This window comes from Falco naumanni, chromosome 7 (assembly GCF_017639655.2).
Source record: "Falco naumanni isolate bFalNau1 chromosome 7, bFalNau1.pat, whole genome shotgun sequence".
Classification (NCBI taxonomy): Eukaryota; Metazoa; Chordata; class Aves; order Falconiformes; family Falconidae; genus Falco; species Falco naumanni.
The window spans coordinates 6040900-6058559 of NC_054060.1; the positions used below are offsets into that span (position 1 = coordinate 6040900).

General features: G+C 43.9%; 1 protein-coding gene across 4 annotated transcripts; it reads right to left on the reverse strand.

Annotated features, from left to right (window-relative positions):
- Nucleotides 1–461: 461 nt before the first annotated feature.
- On the reverse strand, nt 462–17559 carry SLC24A1 (solute carrier family 24 member 1). 4 transcript variants are annotated; one of them, XM_040602408.1, is made up of 11 exons: nt 17395–17558; nt 16837–16958; nt 14766–15828; nt 12920–12979; nt 11807–11915; nt 5806–5892; nt 3851–3948; nt 2997–3197; nt 2542–2631; nt 1502–1668; nt 462–866 (listed from the first exon to the last, which is right to left on the reverse strand). In XM_040602408.1, exons 3-11 carry the CDS (start codon nt 15681–15683, stop codon nt 617–619), a joined length of 1980 nt encoding a protein of 659 aa, XP_040458342.1. In that variant the 5' UTR covers nt 15684–15828; nt 16837–16958; nt 17395–17558; the 3' UTR covers nt 462–616. The 4 variants fall into 4 exon arrangements, with proteins under 4 accessions (XP_040458342.1, XP_040458344.1, XP_040458343.1 ...); XM_040602410.1 differs by lacking the exon at nt 16837–16958 and having other exon boundaries at nt 14766–14922; nt 15301–15828; nt 17395–17557; XM_040602409.1 differs by lacking the exon at nt 16837–16958 and having other exon boundaries at nt 3851–3945; nt 17395–17559.
- Nucleotides 17560–17660: the final 101 nt, after the last annotated feature.

The window sequence follows — 17660 nt, forward strand, 5'->3', positions numbered from 1 at the left end:
GGATGAAAACTACCTCTGCACAGGGGAGTCATGGCAAACAAGCTGTAGCACAAACGGTGGGAACTGCTGTGCTCTCTGCTTATATGCAGTTTGAGGGAGTTCACTTCGGAGATGCAGAATGCGTGCCTACCCAGTGATTTTAAGCAGAGTAGTTGTCTAAAGACCTCTACGGTGTGCCTTATTCCATTCCGCCTGAAGTACCATTCATTGATTTCAGCGAGTTTGGGCAGTTTAAGTAGTTTAGACTGTGTTCCTGAAAATATTTCTAGAGTGAGTAAATATTGTGTGCTGAAAATCAGGTCCATTAACTTGAGGGAATCAACCATGCTTGAAAACTTCATGCATCTATATCCTGTCAGCCTTTCCGTGAATGCCTAAACATGTATGTTGTTTGATATCGGTCACGTCATTATCTGATCTTTCCTGATCCTGAAGAAAAATAGTAGAGGCTGACATACCACTTGAATTTTTATTTCTTTTTATTAGTGTGTTAAAGATACTTTATTCTCAGTAAGTTTGTTATAATTCTGGTTGCTTTTTTTCAGTAGAACAATTGCTACCTTAAATCCCTTTTGATTCTGATGTCTGCTTCCATACAGCCTGGAGCATCCAGATGTCATACAGATACTGGGCAGGATATTATCTTGTCTTCTAACATCACGCTGATGACCAAGAACACAAAGTAAAGCGCAAACATAGTGAAACCCAGTAGCTTGTTCATTTTCCATTTACATGAAGCAATTGAGATAATCACAAATAGGAGCATGAGAAAAAGGAGAACAATTGCACAAAACAAACCATTGCTACTGACTGCAACTGGACTGAGCCCATTGAAGACAGAATAAAGGAACCAAGGAACTGGCAAACTGCAAGTAAAGGAAAAGTAATTGAAACAAATGTTCGAAGGCAGTTCATTTTCTGCATTGTAACTAAGCAATTTTTCCAGACTGTTACAGAAAAAAAATGCATGATTGCATTCAGTATAACTCAGCATAAATCTAAAACTGATGTTGTTCACGTCAAAAACTGCATTTGGATAATACTTGCGCTATTATAATGCAATCCAAGAATCTAAAAGGGGTTTTACAATAATACCTATGAATTAAGTGTCTTAGCAGGCTATAATAAAGAAGTAGGTCTGCATAGTTTATTGATGAAAGATACAGGTGTAGCTACGGAGCCTTGATTGCACAGGATCTGAATGACTCTGGGTGACTACAGATAAGTATCCTGTGAATCTTTGATGTTAGCCAAAGATTTGTTGCATTTTTGTCTTGAAAAAGCAGTAATTTTCTGTTGATTCAGAATTGGGTGGAAATGGTGGACTGACATACAAAAATCTGTCTTTCATGGCTGGGTTAGGCTTAAAAAAAAAGGCAACTGGTTGCCCAGCTGCCTGTCATTTAATTATAGCTACGACAAAATTAAGACCATGTTTGAAATACACCTAGCTTTGTGTTTCAGAAGAAATGCAGCATTTAGGATTGAACCGAATACTCACCCAACAGTGATGTCGAAGATATTGCTGCCTACGGAGCTGGAGACAGCCATGTCACCTAAGCCTTTGCGTGCAACGATGACACTGGTGATAAGGTCAGGGATTGATGTTCCTGCTGCCAGTATGGTTAACCCCATAATTTCCTCTGATATCCCAATTGTTTCACCAACCTAATAAACACAAAGAAAGTTGGGTAGGACTGTTAGCTTTGGAACGTGGAATTTAATTGCTCTCTGCAGTCTTCTAGGTTTTGTGCCGTATTTGAGTTAAAATATTCTGAATCCCCTTAAAGATGGTAGCATTTTTCTGCTTTACAGGATAAAAAGTTAAATTTAGTAGTGTACATTGATCTCTGATTTGTTCTATAGCATAGGGCACCTGATCACTTGATCATCTGATCTTAGTCTTGCCAAGACTAAAAGCAAGGTCAGGTTGGTTACAGTGCAACTCCTCTGCCTGAAGTTCACCTCTTCCAGATGTCTTCTGCCTCTCCAGATTTAACATCAGCTATCTTAAGATGTGAGAGCTTAGGGAAATGACAGCCTGTGGATTTATAGCATGATCCAGCTGTACTGCGAATGTGCAGTAGATCACTAAATACAAATTGTGGGTGTGATTTTTAAAAGATGCAAGTATTATTTCCCAGAACACCAGGTGAACGTTAAGGCAGTGGGAGTTGAGATCATTTAGCAGCTTCCAGAACCTGTATTTTCCTAGAATTTCAATTAAGGGGTAATTATGTTCTGCACAGAATCATTCATCAATGAAAAGGCAGTATTAAGACAAATCTTGATGGCACTTTTCCTTTCACAGATGCACAAATTCCCTTGGAAGCTCTCAAAAAAGAATGACTCTTTGTCAAATTGAAAAGAATGAAATTGAAAATCCCCTTTTGGGTTCTAACAAAACAAAGTTTCTACTATTTTGATGGATGACTGCAGCTGTAATTCATCAGATAAAATGCCACAGCAACACTGTTCCCTCTCTTTCCATATACTTGTTCTGAAATAGTCTTGTTTGCAGAGAGAAAATAAACCCCTCACCTGGTGAGCCCACCACACCATGAGGTAAGAGAATACAGCAATCCAGATGATGGATCCAAAAAATGTGATGACAAAGAATTTTTTGGAGTCCTGTTAAAATCATGTTTGAAAAGAAAAACAAAAAAAGAAGTTTCAGGAAAGTTAACAATCTCCAATGAAAAGTATTCACTTGAAACACTTCACTGCAATCAATTGTTTTAACCTGCTCTCTCTAATTGCATTTGGTTTTTGTCAGCTTGATTAGATGACCAGTGGTTGCTAGTCTTTTGTGGCTTATTAAATTCAGTCTCTGGAACTATGCTGTGCTGCAGCTGGGGATCCTGTCCCTCTCCCTGCAGCATTAACAGCACTTATGCAAAGACTAAACATGGAAAAATAGAACTGGTGACTCTTGCTGAGAGGAAATCTATAGTTCAGTTAATGAATCCAGTAGCAGAAGGAAGATAGATTCTTACTGGGTTTCTAACGTCAGGCAGGGTGCTCCAGAGAGGAAAGACAATGGGAAAGAGGAAAAGGTAAATGGCTTGTTTTTTCCTAGTTTCTGGCCATTCAAGAGATAATGGCTCGTCGTTTTCATCATCATCTGTGCTGTCATCATCACTGTCTTCCTCACTCCCAGAGCTGCTGTCTTCTGAGGTGTCACTGTCTGATGAGGACTGTAGATCAGGGTGGGGGAAAAAAACAAACAGTATGTTTTCACACTACCAAGTTGCTGCACAGCAGCATGGCCTTGCCTGGGCAGAGGACACATTTGTAATGTGGCGGAGGGCAGCCACAGCCTCGGTCTTGCTATTGTGGGACAAAATCCAGGTGTGCCCTAGCTGGGTGCCTGTGTATTATGTTAACCAATCTGTATCCATTAACTAGAATCAACTTTTAGATGGGTTTTTGACACAAATGCAGCATTTACTGCGCATCCTTGAAAAATCTTTTCTTGTCAGAACAGCTAAATCACATTGACTGAAAGGAGGGATTTGGGAAATAAACCAGAAACATCTACTGGTGAACACAGGACAGGCAGATGCTCATATCTTCCCTTGTGTTGGAGGATCCATGGGACCTCTGAAGAGTGACTTGAGAAAATAGTACATAGTGTCAGTTGGTGTTGCGTTTGGAGCTGATTTATGTTTGCAAGCTGAAATGTTTCAGCTAACACTTTAACATATCTTACTGCTACACATGCAGTCTACTTATAGTTGCCAGTTACGGGAAATGGGTTGGGTCCTATCCCAAAAGCTCTAGAGAGGGAAGAAGTACATACGAAGTTTGGTCTGGACTGAGCGCTTGCTGCTTATGGTACTTTCGATACCTGTCCATCTTGCGGTGCATCTGCCTTCTGTTTGTCTTTTCTGGGTTCAGAGTCACTGGCAGGAGTTACTTGAATGGTGTTTGGTGCTGCCTTTTCTGCTAAAAGTGATAAGAAGCAATACGGGTTTCAGTCACCTTAGCGTCAGGTGGTCGCCTTCCCCTTGATCAGCAGGGAGGTTTGAGTTTTTCCTACAAAAATTTGTGGCATTTCATGTTAAACCTAGTCTGATTGCTTAGGTTTTGTTTGTCCTCTCTGTCTACCATGGATTGCAATCAGTAAAGGCTGGGCAGAATCTGGCCTGCCTGCTGTAGAATGATCCCTTGACGGCTCTGTGACCTTCTGTCTGAAACTGCTGTGTGGCACATGCCTAACAGGGAAATGCTAATTATCTGACCTACAGCTGATGAGTGTTTCTTTGTTTCATTCTGGATTCTGAAGATCTTATTAAAGCCATCCTTAAAAGCCAGAAAGGATGTAAAGTTTTGCTTCCCTGGTGTTTGGGAGTTTTTTTCTAGTAGAGTATGGCATTCTCCAGGGAACTGATACTCTTCAAGGCTTCTGAGAAATGACAGTTATGTGCTGCCAGACTTTAATTCCTAATCATTTGGAATAGTGCTGACACATACAAGGGAATAACTGCAGTGTCCTCTGTGCTAACCAGCATAGCCAGGAGGAACACAGAAACCTCTGTGCAGAAAAGTAGAAACTCAGATAACCCAGAGCAGAGGGGAGAGGAGAGATTGGCTCACTGCTCTGTCACAGCAAGGGCACCTTTCAGACTGCTGCAATTTATGTTAAGGGATCCCCTCCACGTGGTCAAGCCTGTAAAGTCAGTAGGATCATATTATCCCATGAATTGCACCTGGATGGGGTGTTACAGGGTATCTTGCCCTGAACTGGGTAAGCTGACCCAGTGCAGTGCCTCACAACTGCACTAGGGAGCAAGTCTAGAGGAGAGATCTTTAGAAATGCGTGGCTTCAAGGGGTGCCATTTGGGATTTCTGAAACCAGGCCTTCAGAGAGTTCACGTGGGATAATTTCAGCCCAAAGTGTGAAACAGGGTGATAATGTCTTTGGAATGTGCACAGCTCTCTCTATGCACTAACAAAATGTGTGGAACATGTCACAGGATGAAAATTCTTGGTTCAGTGAAGTCAACATGGTGTCAGTCACTCACCAAGAATGTACTTGTTTCTTAAACTGTGATTTCCCCAAGTTTGGTCTCATTGACATAGGTGAGGCGCAACACTGTGAGGTACTTGGGTGGCTGCTGTACTGCAGCAGGGTGCTTGTGGAGGTGTCACCTTCCACACAAAAGTTTGCTTGTTTTTCAAAATCTCTAGCCTCACTGCCAGCACAGACCCAGGTTGTAGCATGGCCGGCTGCTGCCTCTGAATCGGCTCAGGAAGCCTGTGTATCAGTAGGATATAGAAAAATACAAAAGCTATTAAAAGGGAGGATGCACAGACCCTTAGAATTGATATAGGCAAAGTCAGTGCGGCTTTTCTCTCTGGAGGAATCTTTTGTGCTCTTCTGCAAGTGTGCCAAACTTCCAAGCTAAAATGAAAGTACTTTGTTTTAACGAACACCGCATTTGCAAGGTCTACCAAAGACCAGCAGTGTGGCAGCACCCAACTGCTGCCTGTAATGGCCTGATTTCCCCTCTTCCACCCTTCTGGTGGCAATTTATGCTACATCCTTGTAGCGCTTTCTGTTTGGATGCTATCTCACTAACCACTCCTAGGCTCCTGTGGGGATGGTTTTTATTGCCCACTGTTAGTGTATATCGATTGATTTCTGCTGCATTATTATAGCAGCCATCTGTGACCAGCAATAACAGAGAATTTGTGTTAGACCATAGTGTTTCTTTGCCAGCCCTTGGGTGTCGAGTGCTGGGAAGGTGAGGGATTGCAGCACACAACTAGGCAAACAGCACTGACTCTTCTTGCACTCACCTTCTGGTTTTGATCCTTGTCCAGCCAGAGTCTCTACTTTGGCCTTGGCTATGTGGCTCAGGATGTCAACCCTGTCTTTAAATTTTGCTGTGGGTGAGAAGGATGCGTTCATCAGCAGCTGTCAGCTATGCAAAGGCCCCCTTTACCCACCTCCCCCCAGCGCACACACACACTCTTGTCCCTTTCCTCTTGCACAGGTTGCAGTCAGCGCTGACTTGTTAGTCACCTTTCTGGCTGTGGCCCTGGATTCTGGCTGCTGCTTGTTGATCATAGCTGTTACATTTAAATGCTTAGTACTATGGCAATTATGCCAGCAGTCTGACATGTAACCAATACTTTCATATTTAAAAGAGAATCAAGAGGGAATGGAAATCTTTTCCAGTTCAGTAATACAGAGGATATCTGTACTTCGTAGGAAGCAAATGCAGAAAGAACAGAGGAGCAGTTTCAATGCAATATCATTTTGTTCTAAAAGGGCTGTTGATTTTTTTCAGGCTAGATTGTGTGCAAGCTAAAAATGAAAGCTTCCTTCTGCCATGTGGCTGTTAAAGAGGCTTTACTGTGCTGCTTGCAGCCTGGCGACCTGATGGTAAGGAAAAATTAAAACCTTTTGCATTCCCATTAACTGGAAAAGTACTGATTTCTCTAAGTACGAATGAGTGTCTCCCCTGCTGGAGTTGATTTAAATTCCTGGTATCCAGGTTCAACATGACCCAGGCTACCCGAGAGATCATCTGCACCAGTGCAGTGTCCAGTACTGTATTTCTGGGACTGCTGACTTTCGCTGTAAACTATGCTCTGCTCCGCTGAGCTGCTTTATTATTGTTTTACAGTGAGTTGTGAAACAGTGTGCGTGTCTTCAGTTAGACGTTGTGCTCAAATATCTTAACTCCTGCTCTCATTGAAAGTGAGCAAATCATTGGCTCAAAGAAAAGCTTCATTTTGCTTCAATCTATATCCTCTAGTGAGCTGCCTACCCAATGACGTGGGTTGCAGGGTTTGCCTGTGGACAGTAGCCACAAGAAATTGGCCGTGTTATGCTTGGCTTGTGTGCAGGGCTGTAAATTAATTTCCTCCGAAAGTTTTATCACATCAATTTAATCTACTATCCTGTTGACTATGAAACCAGAACTTGCTGTTGTCTTTTGCCTCAAGGGCAGGGCCCTGTCACTTTATTAATCACCATGATACTGAGTTAATATATATAGCAGGTCCGAGGCCTTGAGCCCTGCAGGCAGATTCTGATCTGAACCTCGTGAAAATCAGTAGACTCTGGTATATGTCCAATAACTGGGACCAGCTCAGACATTAAGGACTCTGGGGTGATTCCTGTTACCATCTGACAGAAACATTTTTCACCAACTGGGGTTTCCAGTGAACATTAGAATGGCTGGACAGAGATGAAACAATGAGCTCTTCTCCATTAGAAGGCTGGCTGGGACTAAGGAGCCTGACTCTTCCATGCTCCTTGTCAATATTGAAGCCTACCATGGGGAATGTGAAGCGCTTTGCTTCGTTCCCTTCAGCTGATGCTCAACATAAGCATACCCATTGGTGCAGGACAATGAAGAGGTGACCTTTTGCTCCCAGTCTGCTCTAACCACTGCGCAATGCATCTTTCTGTTCAGCTTTTCCCAGAAGCTATTGCAAAAGCTTCTGTCAGCAGGGTCAGGGCGGTCAGGCTCAGCCTGAAAGAGATTATATAAATTCAAGCCCCTGGCTTCTTGCCCTTCCCTAGGCTGCAGGCTGTGAGCCCCAACCCGAGCAATGCCTGTGAGCATCTCTCTGTCAGGATAAACAGATTAGGTCCAGGCCACTATCCAGTTCTCATGAGATCAGCCTCATTTAAAAAGGTGTTAATTCCTCTGACACGCAATTCATGCAGGGTGGGCTGAGGCTGGAGGAAGGGCTGGCTATAAGCTGGCAAGATCTGCAGGTCAGCATGGGGAGGAAGGATATCTGTCAGCTCAGCCCTTGCTAGTGCTGGGGATTAGCTGAGCAGGGCAGGGTGCTGGCTGTTTCAGCAGCCAGGGCAGGGTGCTGTGGGTGCTGTGCAGCCCTGGGGGCTCAGCCCTCACTCAGCAGTGCAGTCCCTGGGGTGTTCACTGCTGGTAACTGCCCCCTGGTCTGAAAGCCCATTGCACGGGACATGCCTGTGGCCAGGGGCCCGGAGATGCTCTTCAGGAAAATTCCTATCCTGTGGATTGACAGCATCCCGACTGGATTTAAGGTGGCAGCTGAGCTTCTACCTTTGTTTAGCCCTTATGTTTAATCAATTCTTTGGCGCTAATATTTAATCTAAAAGGACTAACTTACAACATGAACAGCAGGAAGGATTTTTTTTCTTTAAAATTTGGCATGAACCTGGAGGATTTGGAAATTCTGCTGTCTAAAAGTAGAAGTAAAAAAAATAATCTCATGATTCCTTTTGCCCCTTTGTATCATAATTCTCTTAAAACAAGTCATTGAATGCTAATGAAACAAGGAGAGGCTGTAGCTGCTTTCAGTCTTCTAGCTCAGCTCTAGCCTGCAACGCTGCCTGCTGCTCTGTTCTGGTCTAATTTCCTAAATCGTTAGCTTGTTAACTGGGGCATACTGAGGGTAGACAGCTCTGACAACCTTGCTGCTGGAGCCTTTTTCTTCATTTAAAAGTAGGCTTCTGTCTTCTTCCTTGTGTGATGAGAGTTTAAAGAATAATCCAATGGTAAAACTGGAGATTCAGAAATGAGGACGTTCCTCAGTCTTTCCAAAATCCTTCCTCCCTTTAATTCCCCAACAGTTCCCTCTGGTGTCTAACTTGAAAAGATCTCACGCTCTGCTTCTACACGCTTCCAGAGAAAGTGGGGAAAACACCAAAGTTGCTAGAAATTCCTCATTAAAACAAAACAAAACAAAAAAGGCACTTTGAAAATAAAAGCTTCTGTCAAAAACATAATTCAGGATGCAGTGTAAATGTTAGAACATCTAAGTAAACCACCTAGTCTCCTGTAGACAGAGGAGAAGACTTAAGTAGTGATCCCTTCCTAATACAAGGAAAACCAAACATTCTGAACTTAATCCACTGTTCAAATGAGAAATTCTGTTTCACACAAGGGGCATTGCATTAGAAACAGTGAAACAAAGTTTGTATTTCAGATTTCTACTGTATTTCTAAGTTCTCTGCCTCTGCAGAGATCTGGGAGTTAGTTCTGGAGGCCCAGTGCTGCCAATTTTTCCACATTTTGGGCCTTGCTGCTCTGAAGCTGCTTCTGTGCTGCCCAAATAAAATGCAACTGCAGCAGAAAGAAGGAAACCCTATAGAGATCTTAATTTCAGTAGCTTAAGTTAGGAACTGCTGAGCAATAGTTGGCAACCTTTTTCTTTTGTAGAGTGTTCTTTACCACAGCCTCTAAGTGCTGATGCTACAGGCATTGGCAAGAAGGAACCAAGGACCCTTGAGGAAAGATAAATTGCTTTGGGATCATCTTTTATGTTGCAACCTAATTACAGAAATGTGTCTGGTACAGACAGTGCTGCCCATGCTGCAAAGAGGACTTTGCTGGTGATCAGTGGGAAGCAGGCACCCAGCTGTCCCAAGGGTACCAGAGGGCTGCAGCACTAATAACACAAATGCAGAGCTTGCAGACCTGATATGCCTTGGTGGGTTCAGATTCTTTTTCAGTCATCCTGGGGAAGTCACTTGATCTGTTTGGCCAAGATCTTCAAGGCACTTAGGTTTCTCAGTCCATTCATAAATGATTCATTTTCTCCAGACTCCCTTTCTTTAGGGATAAATTTATCAGGGTAGGGATGCACAGGACCTTGGACACTGGCTCCTTGATTTTGAGTGCTGTGCTGTCGTAGCATCGGTAACTTTCTTCATGGGTACCTTTTCTAAGGAGCTGTCTCTGTTCCGACAGTGTTGAGCGGAACAGGCATGTACCTGGGGCAGATTAACCTCAGTGGCATTATTATAGTAAATGGTCTAAGAAATAACAACCTTTTAGAGAGACTAGCCCATCCTCGCACCATCCCGGCTGTATTAGACTTGTAGTAAGACTATGTATTAGGTGTATGTGGTCACACTCCCATCTAGTGGCTGCCGCATGCAGCGACAGTAACTCAAAGTCTGGCTGAAAAGAGGGGAAGTTGTCCTTCAGAGAAGATCCAAACTGCTACCCCCCACCCCTACCCTGCCGCCCCCCAGGCCTGTTTATTCAGTATTCACAAGTCGTGGCAATAACAGCTTCTTTAGCGAGGCTAGTGGCTTACAACCGCATTGAAACCCCCAGCAGCGTATTCTGGGCAGAACTGACTGGGGCAGCACTGGAGTGCTCTCCTTGGCCTGGGATGGCAAACCCAGCCCACACACGCACACCCGCCCCCAAGTCCTGCTGAGGTCCCAGGGCTTCACCAGGGCACCAGCCTGGACCAGAAAGCCAGGTGTGTGCTGGCCTGGGATGGGCAGATGCTGCACAAAGACATTTGCTTCTGCAAATCCTGTACCTCTGTACAGGAAGGTTAAGGACGTGCTGGAGGGGTCTCTGAGTGGCAGCACTCCCTCAGGTCTGGCACTTTTTGATGCTAAAGGCAATGGCATGTCCTCTTAGAAGTTTTATGGTTTATCCTTATGCTTTTGATATCACCTTTTGGGGGGACAGGAGGCAAGGGCAGTTGGGCAAATCCTGATGAGTCTGGCTCTTGTTAGGCTATCATTAGTAACACAATGGGTGCCTTCATGAAAATTTGTCAAAGCAGACACTTATCTGTCTTTCTGTCCTTATCAAGCCTCCTTTGTTCTCTCCATCAGTTTGTGCAACTGGGATTTTGATCTGGAGAGTCCTTTTTGTAACCTCTGTGATAGACTGAGAGGTGTTGATCTGCTTAGCTTCAATCTCTCTTTGAATGGACAACAGATAATCTCTTTAGAACAAGTAGGGCAGTGGAGGTGCAAGGCATATGCTGAGCTAGGAAAGAAAACCTAAAAAAAGTCTTTTTTAATATGCTTCATCATTTCTTGGAAAATGAACCTCCACACTGTGTTTGGATTAAAGTTGATACAAAGCGGCATGTTACAAGTTTGTGTACAAAGACCCTGGGTGCATCTGAAGATGTGGCTTCTTTGCACCCTGGGCAGTTTAAAAGAAGATGTCTTAGTCCTGAGTTGATCAACCCTTGGCCCTGGGGAGCTGCCCCTTGGCTGCAAAGGGCTATGATGATACTGCTGTGTTGCAGGTGGTTTTCAGAGGTGTTTAGTGTTGGTCTAAATCACATACAGATTGGCTTAACCATCATAAATTGGAGCTTGTTGTGTGTTTTAGATCTCAGCTGGGATTTTAACCACTCTCAAAATGGTAATTCTTCAAGGGTTTTAACTTAGTTTTCCTCCTCTTCAGATTTATGCCTTGTGAGGGGCTGTGTGCATAGCTGTGGAGGTGTATAGGTAATGAGCTCTCCATGTGTTCGTTTTCCCATTATAAATGAGACTGATAGGTTGAGCAGCTCTTTCTTGAAAATGCAGTCAACGTGGAACGCTACTATTTCAAGACCGGGGTGCAGTATGAGCTAAGAAGATGAAGGAAGATGTGACATGCTATGAGGTGGAGGAAGCCAGTAACTCATGTTTGCTGCCCCTGCTATCAGAGAGACAGCAGAAGATGGATGACTGTGGTGATCACCACCACTTGCAGGGATCCCAGCAACAGCAGCTGCTCCACATGCCCTCGTTCCCCCTCATGCAGTAGCTGCCACCACAGCAGTAACCAGTTTGGCACAGGCAAAGTAGATATGTCATTGCCAAAATGTGAGATGTTTGTCCTTGCTGGCCATGTGATCAGAAGGGGTACATCCTGCTGTTGCAGAGCTCCCCCCACCTAACGTTATCTGTGATGCTCATAGCTGCGTTTCAAGGATCAGTTGCTGACCCCCAACACCCTGACATACAAAGGCTGTATTCCCAGATAAACTGCTCCGCGCTCGGGGCTGCAAACCAAAGTCCCGCAGATGTGGAGCATTCACTCACCTTCTGCCAGGGGGTCCAGGGTGTGGATCATGAGCTGGAAGATGGTGCTGCGCATTTGAGAGTTGTGAAGGGAGGCTGAGCTGCTGCCTCGCTGTAAGGCTGTTGCAGGCTATGGGAAGGTACAACGCACCAGTCAATAACAATTTCCTCCTCAAAACATCTCCACCCTTGGTTTGCCTCTGCCCTGAGGATGTGTTTATATGGAGGCTGATCTCCCCAGCCCAAGGAGCAGCCTCAGCATGGATTTTAAACAGCCTCTGTGCTCAAGTTCACAGGATGGCCGTCAGCACCGACCATTCACAGCAAGAGACGTGATCTTGAGATAGCAGGCCAGCCTGTCCTTAGGTAAATGCAATGGGCTTGCATGGACTCAGCGTCAATACAATGGTGTTATAAATTATAATAATCAAAGCATCTAGTGCTTTTAACCATAAACTTGTTAGTAACTCTGTAGGTTTACATGCTGTTTTGAGGTAATGCTACAGTCATGTCAGGTGTCCTGACTTAAAACTTGAAAGCTCTGGTGCTCTGTTCTTACAGTCAACACCAGAGTCCCAATGAGCTTTTGAATTAATCAGTACAGGTATGTTAAGTGCACAGAGGAACAAGCGACATCCACATGAGGAAGCTAACACCTGTAACATTACATACATATGCAGCCACCACATCAGTGGTGCATCTCTGTGCAAAGACAAAGGCTCAGCAATTTAACGAGCAGCAGAGGAATGAGCTCTTCAGGGTTTGCTATGGGGAAGGATACGCCCTACTGACCTCTGCTTTGGGAGCCCAGGAGGAAAACTGGCCATGAAACCAGGTAAGAAAAGTCATGCTCTGAATTTCTCTATGCCTGTTTAAAGCGTAGAGTGAATAGCCAAATCTACTCAGGAAGCCTGAGCTGTTTCAGTTTTTATAAAAATTACTTCGAGGACACAACTCAGCCAGGTGTCCTCTTAAGTAAGCTGTGGATATTGTGCCATGTATGCCTAGTTCTTTACGCAAAGTAGGCTTTGGTCCAGGTTTCTTGACATGGAAGACATCTTTATTCATGACGTGACATGGGGAGGGATTCAAAATACAATGAATTCAGATGCCTGTAAATTTGCTTATACTTACATGCAGCTTCCTCCCATCTGCTGGCTTCGTTCCATCATCTGCAACTGCCCCAGTGCTTTTCTGCATGCAAACAAGAACAAAAATGATTGAACACCACTACCACTTCACCTGCTTTTTCAGGATCTAATGATAGCTCTTCAGGCTACTATCTGTGAGAAAGTGGGAAAGCTAATACAATTGACTCTGCATGGATGCTACTGGAAGAGCTGAAGCCACCTGCCCTCCTTAAAACCACGTGGTGTCCAAGAGAAACAGGATTCTACCTACAGGATTAATCCTTATTGAGGATGCAGGTACCCAGGGGCAGACTCAAATGGCATCTACCATCTGATTCCTGTCAATACAGGCAGCCCCAGACTTCATCCCCAAACATCTGTATCCTTACTCACTTTCTAGCAGAGGGAGAGTGAAGGTTGTTTTGAATGGTTGTTTTGGGTTTTTTTCCAGTGATCAGCATTACTTCACATACAGTAATTTATTTTTCCCAAGGGTTAGGTCCAGCAGCTCTCTGTCATGCTACTATATCGTAGTGAGAGTTCTCTGTAAACTTAAAGTGCAGGTTGGGTTTTTTTTTCCTTCAGTCTGAAGGGTTGGATTCAATTTGTGATGATTGGTGATGTATGTGTATAGCTGCAGTATCTTGCACATCTATCCCACCGGAATGGAACACATGAGCTTTCAGGACTCCCAGCCACAAGCACTGGCTGAAAGACCAGGAAGAGGAAAGAAAAGCTCTTTCTTGATTCTGCACCACTTCAACTACCCTCACCCCTCTTCCTTTCTTTCCTTAAACTACATAGAGTACCAAGATCAGAAGGGGCAAAGGACACTTGAGTGACAGTGATGCACATCTGACTAGTAAAGCATGCCACTGCCAGAGGACAATTTGAAATCTAGTGGTTTCTGCTTGATGGTTGGCAGTAGCACAGGTCAAGAGGACAAAGAGGTGGTAAGAGAGTTGGGGAGGGACAGAGGAGGAGGAAGTGGGCAGGCACACTCAAAAAGACAAAGCCCCTGGTGTTCTGGAGACCATGTCCTGGCCAAACCTGCTAGTCTGAAAGAGTAGTTGGCCCTGGGGACACCTTCAAATACTGTCTTTGTGTAAGCAGTCAACGCTACCTTCAAAAGACAATGAGTGAAGAGGCCCTGGTCTCAGAGCTGGAGTGTGTAGTTACAGCCACAAAACTCGGAGCACCAGCGGCACATAAAACCATCTCTGAGCACACACAGCTGTGGCCAGTGCATGGAAATGGGGTTTGGCCATTTCAGTCTTGTTACCAAGTGCTGACTGGGAGAGGTGGCAATGGTTGCTGGAGGCTGCCAGATCCCCTTCCGTGCTACAGACTGGGTAACGAGTGATACCACCAATATGCCAGCAACACGCCTAGCTTCAGAAAGGGAAAAAGAACACTCATTACTCATCTGCAAGAGGCTTGGACAGTGCCTCTTACCAGAAGCCTTTTTTCCCTATGTTCAACGCAGAATTTATCTAGTCTTGTTCCCAGACTGAGAATGTTTCTGCAAGTGCTTTTTTTTTTTTTTAATTCCTCTACAATAACCAAGTAAGCAAAATCCCACACATCTTTGAAAGTAGATAAGCAACTGCAACTGGTATCTTCAGTAACTGCAAGGTTATAAATCCCTTTTAGTGGTGTTACCTAATTTATTAGAATCTCTATTATCTAGATTGCATTTCCCTCATTTTATAACCGTAATTATTGACCAATACCTGTATTTTGAGGTTTTGTTTGAATATGCAATTTGTGAAGGAGATGATGTTTTGTGTTGTGGTTTACCCTAGAACGAATTATTTGCAACCTGCCCTCTGAACAATAAGGATACCAACCTTCCGTATATGCTCTGCTGATGCTGCCTGCACAGCATTTAGCTTCTTGTTCAGCTCCTGCTTCACCCATTGCTCTAGGTACACGTTGTGTTTCATAGTGAATACGTATGTGGCGTAGGCAGTCAGTAAAAGAAGGCTTTCCCACCAATCAATGACACTGTCTAGGAAAAACAGGATGAGCATCAGTAAGTCTACACAGTAGAATGAGATGTCTCTAAACAAGGGCCACCATGTCAGGTAGAGTATCTCCCTTGAGAAGAGGGCACAGGTGCCAATGACAAAGAGGATATTAAACACTGCTGAGCCCACAATGGTACCGATGCCAACATTGCTGTGTGAGATGAAGACACCTATGAGGGAGGTGAAGAGTTCTGGTGCTGATCCACCTGCTGCCATGAAGGTGGCTCCAGCCACATCTTCAGAGATCTGCAGCTTCTCTGTGATCGCTCCCAAAGCAGGGACAAAATACTCATCACACACTATGGCCAAGGCCACAAATACATACATCATGCCAAAGATGTGAAGTACAACCCACCCTTGCCTGCGTTCTTCCACACTGAATAGGTCCTGGGGATATTCTCCCTTGGACTCGTATGGTGGCTTCTCATCTGGGTAGCTTTCACTGACATTTTCACGCTGTGGTGTTTTATTCACTGATGTAGTGATGGGCACAGTTGGCTCAGGATCCACATACACACATATTTTGGGTGCTGCTGTGATATTGCCTTTTATGGCAGTCTTGTTGCTGGAGAGGTCCCTGGAGGTCACTTTGACAGGGTCCACGGGCCGGGGTGCTGTGTGTGATGCTGCAAGGGTAGAGGGGCTGAACTGGAGTTGATAGAGAGAGAGGACCAACACTATGGCAAGCAAGAAAAAGATTCGGTTCTGTTGTAGCCGCCTTCTCCGTGGCAAATGCATTTCCTAAAGGTTCAAAAATCAGAGCCGTGTCCAGAAGCCACTGAAGACTTCTCTTAATCACCACTTTGCACTTATATCCACCATTGGAGTTTCTCGCTGATCTTAAATATCAGGAGTGAAGCTGCATGACACAAAATGCAGAATCCTGCAAAAGAAAAGCTGGTGTAAAAAACAAAGAATTGCAACTTTCCACCACTGACTGAGTGCTTTTCTGTTCTTCAGTAAAAAGAAATGGACTTAAATGAGTAAAGGCAGATCTAGATTCAGCTTTCAGTCTTTTTTTTTTTTTAATGACTGTAGGCTATGCTGATTAATAATCAAAGGTTTGGCTTAATAGAAAGGAGTTAGCTGAGACAGTCCAATCTGAGCTGAATTCTGATTCCACCTAATGCCCACATCCAGGAGCTATTAAGGCTTGTGTTTTTACTTGAGTCGAGTAGTTATTCTGTAATATTAAAAACTGGGTCAGTGTTCTGCAGGAGAAGAGGATATGGCTTCTGCTTCTGTCAAGGAACCTGCTTTAAATTGCTGGAAAAGATGATGCTCTGAAGACAAGATCATGCTGTTAAAATCTCCCTCCTAACAGACTAGTTATTCACCTAAGTAACCTCAACAGGAGGTTGAAAACTGCTTAATGGTTCCCAGTTATGCTGCTCCATGGCTCTCCAGCCTTGCACTCCCACAGAATGCAAACCGAGCAACAGTGAGATTTTTTCCTTCAGTTTGAAAAGAGCATGAGGCAGACTTGGTAAACCTGAGGGTGCTGAGCATCCATTTGTTTCTATGACTACATCTTTTCAAGCCTTTCTTTAGACATCAGAACTGGCAAAGTGGAATTGTAATCATACCTTTTATTAGGGGATAATTAGCATATCTTGCATAATTATTTGAATAGCTTTTAGAAAGGGAGAGAAATTGTAAATGCCAGGGTGACAGACAGAGCCTGCAGCTGTGACAGTATGGAGACAGTGATTCGGGGACAGAATTTACCCCCTTCAGCACTGCTTGAATGTTTTACCTAAGAATACCACTCTTCATGGATATTTCTTTTTCCCCAGCATGGGAATGTTACATTATTCTTGAGCTGGATGTGAATCACAGTTTTGTAAGCCATTCTCAGATAAACTCTTCATGCAAGTTAGCACACACTTACCATCTTGCATAACACCCAGTGAAGTAATCAGCCTAAATTTCTTGCAAGACAGGCATTATTATCTTCTTTTAAATAGTTGGGAAGATCACTAAGGCAACAGTAATAGAGGGTCATGGGAGTACCTAGATAAATAGATGATATAAGCTTTGCTTTTCATATGTTAAAAGAACATAAACATGCATATGGCAGAATTGCATAATATGCATAACACATTTCACATTGTTAGAAAAGAAACTTTCCTAACAAAGGTAAGAGTAAAAGGAATGACACAGACAGAAGATGTATGCACACACTCCTATTTCCACACTGTTTTTACTTCTCGTCTCCAAAATGAGCTGCTTAAAAGACCTTTTGCAAGTAGAAACATATTCAAAGCTAGGAGCAATTGTAAGAGCTCTCCAGCATTTCCCAACACCTGACTACCAGCCTCTTTGTTTCTCTGGTCTTTTAAATGTAGCAGCCTCTTACAAGCCCGCTTCTGATCAACTCCTTTCTCACTGGCTGGACTGTCTCAGTCATAAGAGAGCTGAAGCAATCAAATGAACCTCCACAGTTTACCTTCCAAAGATGCTGTCCAAGAGGAAGAGGAGTACCAAGGGTTGAGTGTAGTGCTGGAAGCTTCTTTGATACTTAACAGCCAGATGAGAGATGCTGTTGCAGAGAGAGGCAGGTGAAAATGATCCCATTTTCATGATGCCTCTGTTGGCAGAGTTCTGATACAAGAGAGGGTCAAGTGTGAAGGACACATTGCTGGAGGAATAGCTGATCCAGTTTAATACCTGCAGTACCTAAGAAGATTAATTAGTATTGTATAGATTTGGGTC

Coding starts and splice junctions, on each gene's coding strand:
- SLC24A1 (XM_040602407.1), bottom strand. CDS start 15,683: ATGCATTTGCCACGGAGAAGGCGGCTACAACAGAACCGAATCTTTTTC. Junction 3,949..5,805: donor ACAAGGATCAAAACCAGAAG/GTGAGTGCAAGA, acceptor TATCACTTTTAG/CAGAAAAGGCAGCACCAAAC. Junction 1,669..2,541: donor TGGTGTGGTGGGCTCACCAG/GTGAGGGGTTTA, acceptor TGTGTTTATTAG/GTTGGTGAAACAATTGGGAT.